We start from the raw sequence: 8,976 nt of genomic DNA on the forward strand, positions 1-8,976 counted from the left end.
CTTTCACATGAATACGAGGCTATTGCAAACACCATGGCTAGGGTTAGGGGCACGTTAATTTTCAAAGTGACATCTTTCCTCTATAACACTTTCAGGTGGTTTTTTGTAGCAGGTTTGCCCAGTGCAATATGACATCTGATTTCTTGACTGCAGCTTCCAGGGGCAAACACCTATTCCTCTGCATATCTTCTCTCCACAGTTTCTGCCCCTTTACTGTATCTAAATGCAAGCACAGAGGACTCTTTTACTTTAAAACTTGGCAAATATATATGATGGTTTTGTCCTGCTGCTCCCCGAAGCCAAGAGTCCTTGGAAGCAGGACTTATAATTTCACCCTGGAGGGTTAGCTCTGATTCTCTCCCCAGCTGCCCTTCATCTGATTCTCTTGCATGGTGATGTTTTGCAGACCCACAGCTCCCAAGCACACAGAGATGAGAGGACAGAATGCCACCAAGGTCAGCACCTTCATTCTGGTGGGCTTCCCCACGGCCCCCAGGCTGCAGTATGTGCTCTTCCTCTTCTTCCTGCTCACGTATCTCTTTGTTCTGGTGGAGAACCTGGCCATCATCCTCACTGTCTGGATCAGCACCTCCCTCCATAGGCCCATGTACTACTTTCTGAGCTCCATGTCATCCTTGGAGATCTGGTACGTATCAGACATCATCCCCAAGATGCTGGACATCTTCCTCCTTCAGAGGAAGCACATCTCCTTTGTGGGATGCATGACTCAGCTCTACTTCTTCAGCTCCCTGGTGTGCACAGAGTGTGTGCTCCTGGCCTCCATGGCCTATGACCGCTACGTGGCCATCTGCCACCCCCTGCGCTACCATGTCATCATGACCACAGGGCTCTGTGTCCAGCTGGTGGCCTTCTCTTTTGTGAGTAGTTTCACAATTTCCATGATGAAGGTCTACTTTATCTCCAGTGCCAAGTTCTGTGGCTCCAATGTTTTGAACCACTTTTTCTGTGACATTTCCCCCATCCTCAAACTGGCCTGCATGGACTTCTCAACTGCAGAGCTGGTGGACTTCATCCTGGCCTTCATCATCCTGGTGTTCCCACTGGTGGCCACTGTGCTCTCCTATGGACACATCACCTTGGCTGTCCTGCGCATCCCTTCAGCCACTGGCCGTTGGAGGGCCTTCTCCACCTGTGCCTCCCACCTCACCGTGGTCACCATCTTCTACATGTCCATGATCTTCATGTATGTCCGGCCCCAGGCCATTGACTCCCGCAGCTCCAACAAGCTCATCTCTGCTGTTTACACTGTTCTCACTCCAATGATGAACCCTCTTATCTACTGTCTGAGGAACACAGAATTTAAGGATGCCTTGAAGAAGGCTCTGGGCGTGGATCAAGCTCCACCATAGGACAAATGAATATTCTAGAATCTAGTTTGTGCTGGTAATAACATTTCCTTGGTACTTCATGCTTTGTATCATAAATTTTAGATGAACATACCTACAGAGCTGTGCACAATAAGCCTTCCCCCAGATATATCTTCACAGAGGGACCATGCTTCCTGAGTGAGCACCCAGCTCATGAGTTAGGAGCTCCATGTCCCCTCGTAGTCATGATCCCTGCCCCATGCTAAACACTAACTTCTAACACCAGGTATTAGTCCTGGTGGTTTTGAGGTGGTATGAATGGATTCATAGAGCATTTACGCCTCACTCACCATTACGCTTGGGGGAATCCTTGGTGTTTTGCATGGAGCAATCATCTACACATTCTTCTTGCTGCATAATGTTCCACTGTATAAACGGATCTCGATACATTTACACATTCACTGACGTGAGGAAACACTGTGTCTGCTCCCTGTTGTGGGGGGTGCTGCTATACACACCCTGGCTCATGTCTTCAGTCATTAATACTGTTGTTAGCTGCCATCAAGTCTCAGCTCCCGATTCCTGACAACCCCACACACAATGGACCAAATGCTGCATGCTCCCCCACCCTATGACAGTTTGGGATTGGGCTGTTGTGATTCACAGGGTCTGTAGGAAACGATTTTGGGAAGGAGATAACTAGGCCTTTCTCTCTACTCTCTCTTAGTCTGGAAGCTCCACTGAAACCCATTCAGCTAGCAACACACAGGCCTCCATGGGCAGGCAGGTGAGGGCTGTGCCTGGGGTGCACTGACTGGGAATCAAACCCAGGTCCCTGGCATGGAAGGTGAGATTCCCACCTCTGCACCACCAATGCACCCAGGGGTGATTAATGTACATAGACCCAATTCTGCACATTGTGTGACTAAGGGCAGGCCTTTTGGGACATGAGGTTGGCATATGGTCAGTTTTTGTAGAAATTGTGGAAGTATTTTGCAAAGTGGGTGTACTGATTTCCACCCCTACTACAAATGTCCAAGAATTCCAGTTGCTCCATAGCCCCACCAGCACTTGCTACTATCAGTGTTTTCAGCGGAGCCATTCTACTGAGTGGTCATGGTGTGTCTTTGTGACATTCATATGCACTCTCCTGGTGATGACTGAAGGTGAGCATCTTTGCATATTCTCAGTGATGACTGCCTATTTGTGCATCCCCTCTCTGAAGGGTCTGTTCAAGTCTTTGATCTATGTTTATATTGGGTCTCTTTCTGTTTCATCTGTGAGAGTTTCATTATTATTATTATTATTATTATTATTATTATTGCATTTTGGATGCAAGTCCTTTGTTGGTTATATTTATTGATAGGTTGTCCATTTTTTCCCTTTATGGCTGTTGTTGCTATTGTTGTTTAGGTGCCATCGAGTTGGTTCCAACTCATAGGGACCCTATTACAACAGATGAGACACTGCCTGGTCCCGCACTGACTGTGTAATAACCCACTGTTGCAGCTGCTGTGTCAATTCATCTTGTTGAGGGTCTTCATCTTTCATCGCTGACCCTCTACTTTACCAAGCATGATGTCCTTGTGCAAGGACTGGGCCCTCCTGACGACATGTCCAAAATACATGACATGAAGTCTCCCCATCCTCACTTCTAAGAAGCATTCTGGCTATACTTATCCAAGACCAAATCTGTTCTTCTGGCATTCCAAGGTATATTCAGTATTCTTTGCCAAGACCATAATGCAAAGACATCAATTCTTCTTCAGCGTTCCTTATTTGTTGTTCAGTTTTCTCATGCAGAAGGTATCTTGTCCTTTATGGTTGGTTTTTCAAATTTTCCATTTTAGAAATATTTGCCAAATTGACTTGATAGCAGTAAGCTTGGGTTTTTTGAGAAATAACTGCCAACCCCAAAGTCATAAGGATATCCCCCTATTTCATTCTAGAAGCTGAATTGATTTACCTTCCATGTTTATATTTACAATTCATCTGAAACTGACCTCTATTTATGACATAAAGTCCATTCTTTTCTCTGTGGATGTCAAATTGCTCCAGTAGCATTTATTGAAAAGCCCAAGCTTCCCCTCTACAATGTGATTCTTTTCACAGATCAAATGAGCATATATAGGCATAGTGCCTAAGGCATTTGACTGCTAACCAGAAGGCTGGCAGTTCAAACCCACCAGCCACTCCTTGGAAGGAAGGTTGAGCAATCTACTTCTGTAGCAATAATGCCTCAGAAACCCAAGGAGGGGTCACTATGAGTCAGATCCTACTAAATGGCAGTGGGTTTTTTAATCTGTTTTTACCTCCATTTTCTGTTCCATTTGTTGGTTTCTGCACAAACACAATACTATCAGCATCAATATTGCTTTTTCATATATCTTGATATCTGTCAGTAAATCATTCTTCTTTGCTCTTTTTTCTTTAAGAATACCTTGGTGTGGTAGTTAAGTTTGTGTGTCAACTTGGCTGGGCCTGGTTGAGTGGCTGGGCAGCTGAATGTAGTATTCCCCATGATGAGACGGGTAATCAACTCCATGGTGGAATGAATCTACTGTGAGCAGCTGAGTAGCTGCCTTAGGGATGTGGTCTGCTTCCTGTATATAAGGAGAAACCTTGGGGAATGGTCTCTAGTTTATGGCATGCTTGAACCCTACATGTAGCTGTGTCATTTAGCAGTCTGCCATGCTCTGCCGACCTTGGGACTTACAATGGACTTGAATTAATGGCCTGCTGTGTGGTCTGCTAACATCGGGACTGTGCTTTTTTACTTGTCAACCTTGGGTTTGTCAGCCTCAGCAGCCAGCAGCTGTCTGAGTGAAAAAAAGCCTCTAGCTCCAACTGGCTAGGAGGAGGATACAGAGCTGAAGCCCAAGGTTGAAGGGCTTTCACCCAGCCCCTAGAGCCTGGCACTTTGAACTCAGACTTAAAGCCTCCAAACTGTAAGAGAATAAACTTCTGTTTGTTCAAGCATCCCATTTGTGGTATATCCTTGTCAGAGTGGCCACAGGTAATCAGAATCGTTGGCTTTGTTGCTGTTACTTGCCATCCAGTTGGATCCTACGATGTACACATCACAGAACAAAGTGTTGGCCAGGCGTGCACCATCTTCATGACTGTTTGTCCATCTCCATATCTATGTTAGACACTTTATCAGTTTCAACAAAAGAAAAACTTCCTGGGGTTTTTGAATCTATAGGTCAATTTAAGGGGAACTGTAAATTTATGATCTTGAACGTTTCAATCCAAGAAGAAGGTATATCCCTCTATTAATTTATAACATCTTCAATATCTCAAGATCATTTTGTCATTTTCAGTGTAGAAGTCTTTCACATCTCTGGTATTTGGCTTTTTTTTTTTTTTTTAATGTAATGCAAATAGTATCTCTTAATTTTTTTTTTCCTTTCTGTTTCTTTGTTGTTGGAAAGTGAATGCAACTATTTTTTTTCCTTTTTCTTTGAAATATATAGAGACTCATAAGAAGTTGCAAAGAAATATACAAATATGCAGGGTGGTTGTGCGTCCTTTGCCCAGTCCCCACCATCTTCATAGCTATAGTGCAACATCAACTCCAGGAAACTGAGTTTTCACAAAACGTGTTCAGATTTTGCTCATTATTTCACACACTTGTGTGTAGTTCTGTGCACTTTTATCACGGAGTTGCCATCAAGGCAGCCCCGACTCACGATGACTTTCAGGACAATGAATCCCAGCCCACTCCCGTGTCATCCTCCCAATTGCCTGCATGTTTGAGCTTCTGCTAAGGCTACTGTGCTAGTCCAGCTCACTGAGGGGCTCCCTGGTCCTTAGGGACCCTCTGCTTCACCAGCCATGATGCCTTCCTTCATCCGTTATTCACTCCTGGTGACGTGTACAAAGCAAGCAAGGGGGACAATGACCACACGTTTAGCTTTGGGAATTACACCATAATCAGCATACAGAACATTCCACAGCCACAAGACTCTCTCCTGTTGCCCTTTCTAGCCACATTCACCCGTCCCCCTTCACTATCCCCTGGCTACAACTATCATGTTCTCTGTCTCTATGAGTCCCTTTCTTTCAAGAGTGTTATGCTTGGTATGTGAAGGGATCCTGTGGCATGTGCTCATCCAGCATGACTCCCTAGAGATGCATCTGAGTTGTTTATCAAGAGTTTGTTTATTTTTATTCCTGAGAGGTAGTCCATGTTAAGCATGCATCTGCATTTAGTTAGTCACATGTCTTTTGATGGATGAGTCAGTGGTTCCTAGTTTTTAGCTACAGGGAATGAGGCTGCTTCCAACATTTATGTACAAAATTTGGTGTGAGCCTAAATTTTCATTTTTCTGGTATAAATGCCCAGTAATGCACTTGCTGGGCTTTATGGTATGTTCATGTGTCTCAAAAGAAACTACCAGAGAGGCTAGACCTTTTCAACACCAGCAGCCTGTGAGGGATCAGGTTCTCCACAGCGTCACCAGCATTTGGTGTTAGCACTTTTCCCCCAAATTCTAACCATTCTGTTCAGTGTGTGGTAATATCTCACTGTGATTTTCATTTGTGTTTCCCTAATAGCTAATGAGGGAGCTCTGGTAGCGTAGTGTCTAAGGCACTTGACTGCTAACCAGAAGGCTGGTGGTTCAAACCCACCAGCCACTCCTCGGAAGGAAGGTTGGGCAATCTACTTCCGTAGTGATACTGCCCCGGAAGCCCAAGGAGGGGTGTCTGTGAGTTGGGTCTGACTCAACGGCACATAACAACAACAACAGCAATAGCTAATGAAGGTGCTCTGGTGGTGCAATGGTTAAGCACTCAGCTGCTAACTGAGAGGTGGGAAGTTCAACCCCACCAGCTACTCTGTGGGAGAAAAGACCCGGAGAGCTCACATAAAGATTAGAGAATAGGAACCCCACGGGGAAGTTCTAGTCCATAATACGGGGCCACTGCTCAACGGCACAATAGATAATGGTGAACGTTTTTGCGTGTGTGTGTTTGTCATCTGCCTGTCCATTCCAATGAAACTTCTCTTGTCTTTTGCCCATTTCCGAACAGCATTTTTTTAAATGTTGATTTGAAAGGTCTTTATCTACTCTGTTGTTGTTGTTGTTATGTGCCATCGAGTCAGACCCGACTCACAGCGACCCCTCCTTGGGTTTCCAAGGGAGTATCACTACGGAAGTAGATTGCCCAACCTTCCTTCTGAGGAGTGGCTGGTGGATTTGAACCGCCAGCCTTCTGGTTAACAAGCACTCTAGATATCAGAAAATCAAACCACTCTCATGAAGTCCTTTCAGACACGTAGTAACCTTACAGGAAAGTGTAAAACTGCTTATAGGATTTCCAAAGGTTGTAAACTTTTACAGAGGCATACTGCCTCATCTCTCTCCTATGGAGCACCTGGTGAGTTGAACCACTGACCTTTTTGTTAGCAGCCAAATGCTTTAACCACTGCACCACCTGAGCTCCTTATATTCTAGACGCAAGGCCTTTATTAGATATGTGATTTGAAAATATTTCTCCCAGTTTCTAGACTGTCATCTTAAAAGCTCTCTCATAGAGCAACTTTTATTGTTGTGATAAAGTCTAGTTCATCAGTTTTTCTTTTCATGGATTGCACTTTAGGTGCCAAGTCTAAAGACTCTTGGCCTAGGCCTAGGCCCCAAAGATTTCCTCCTAATTTTTTCTCTCATGCTTTGTCTTTTAGGTTAAGTCCACGACCCATTTTGTTGAGGTTTTTGGGTCAGGTGTGAGGCTGACGTTCGTCTGTTTGCCTGTGGATGTCCAAAGACTCCAGCACCATTTTTTCAAAGGTTCTTCATTGAACTGCTTTTCCACCTTCGTCAGCTATCAGTTGCACGTGTTTATGTTAATCTATTTCTGAATCCTCTCTTGTGTTTCTTTAATTCATGTATCTGTCCCACTCTTGATAATACACTATCTTGTAATGTGGTTATATAGTCAGCCTTAACATTGCAAGAATAATTCCAGCCACTTAAATCTACATTGTTCAAACTTGATGTGGCTATTCTAAGTCTTGTCCTTTCCAAATATATTATATAACAAGCTTTTTCATGTCTACAAAAGCTGCCATTTTGATACAAATTGTATTAAACTTGTTGACGAATTTGGGGAGAATTGACAACACTACTATGTTGAGTCTCCCAATCCATGAACACAGTTCAGTCTCTTTGATTAGTGAGGTCTTCTTTGATGTCTTTCATCAGTGTTTCGTAGTTTTCAGCACACAGATGCCACATGTTTTGTTAGATTTATAACCAATATTACATTTTCTTTGGAGCAATTGTAAATGATATTGCATTTTTAAGTCAGTTTCCACTTGTTCATTGTTAGCATACAGAAATGCACTTGATTTTTGTGTGTTGATCTTCTATCCTGTAACCATGCTGAATGCATTTATTAGTCCTAGGAGTATTTTTGTAGATTTCTTTGCATCTTCTATGTAGACAATTGTGTCATCTACAAATATAGACAGGTTTATCTTCCTTTCCAATTTATATGCCTTTTGTATCTTTTTCTTATCACACTAGCTAGAACTTTCGTAACTGTTGAATGAGTGGTGAGAGCAGATACCTTCATCCTATTTCTGATTCAGAAAGAAAACGCTCAGTCTTACACCACTAAGAATGATGTTAGCTGCTGTTGTTTCTAGATGCTCTTTGTCAAGTTGAGGCAGTTCTCCTCTATGTGTTATGAATGGGGGCCAGATTTTTTCAAATATTCTTCTGTGACAAGTGATAAGATGATTGACCTTTCTTTCTCTGCCTGTTTTAACTTGGATTATGTTGATTGGTTTTCAAAGACTGCATCTCTTGAATAACCCCATTTAATCATGATGTGGTATTCATTTGCTGGATTCTATTTGCTAATATTTTGAAAGGAAGTTTTGGTTCAAACTGATGGAAGACAATGATTTCTTGTTTCCTATTTTTGCTACTATCTTTGTCCAGGTTTGGTGTCATAAAATGGGTTGTTTCTTCTATTTTTCATTTCTTGTCTGTGGATAACTTTAATTTTTTTTTTAGAATTTCATTCTGATCTTTATAATGTTTTGTGAATGTAATTTTGTATATTTTTATAGTGGTTGCTCTGAAAACTAATAGCAAGAAATGAAGCATTACCTACAGGTAATTGAACATATTGAAGGACAGTAAATATGTCATCAGAAAGCATGGATTATAGAAGGAAGAACCACAACATTTTTCTCAAGTGTCAAAGTAAAGGAACAGTGAACTCAGAATTCTATATCCAGTGGAAACACCTTTAAGAGTGAAGGGAAAATTACAACATTCTCAAGTAAAGGAAAACAAAGAGAACCCATTTCCTAAAATAAAGGCTAAAGGAATTTCTCAAAACAAAAAGAACAACTCTTTGAAAATCAGGAAGGGAAAAAGAACATGGTAAAAATAAAAAGAAAAAGAAAGTATAAATATAATAGACTTATCTTCAAATTTCTAAATTATGTTTGAAAAACATAACCCTGTCTGATGTGGTTTTCGATGTAGTACAGGGAGTAATTCCCTTATAAACGCAAAAGGGAAAAGGAGAGCACTGAGAGGGAAGGTCTCCACACTTCCTTCAAGCCATAGAATACTACCACCCTCTGACTGTGAGCAGTTACGTATACAACCACTAAAACAGCTGC

At 42.4% G+C, this 8,976-nt stretch overlaps 1 protein-coding gene across 1 annotated transcript; it reads left to right on the top strand.

Moving 5' to 3' along the window:
- Positions 1–431: 431 nt before the first annotated feature.
- Positions 432–1,370, top strand: LOC103199234 (olfactory receptor 6B2). The gene has a single exon (XM_007943477.1). The coding sequence runs from the start codon at positions 432–434 to the stop codon at positions 1,368–1,370; it is 939 nt and encodes a 312-aa protein (XP_007941668.1).
- Positions 1,371–8,976: the final 7,606 nt, after the last annotated feature.

Source organism: Orycteropus afer, unplaced genomic scaffold (assembly GCF_000298275.1).
Source record: "Orycteropus afer afer isolate SDZICR_OR568_19922 unplaced genomic scaffold, OryAfe1.0 scaffold00006, whole genome shotgun sequence".
NCBI lineage: Eukaryota > Metazoa > Chordata > Mammalia > Tubulidentata > Orycteropodidae > Orycteropus > Orycteropus afer.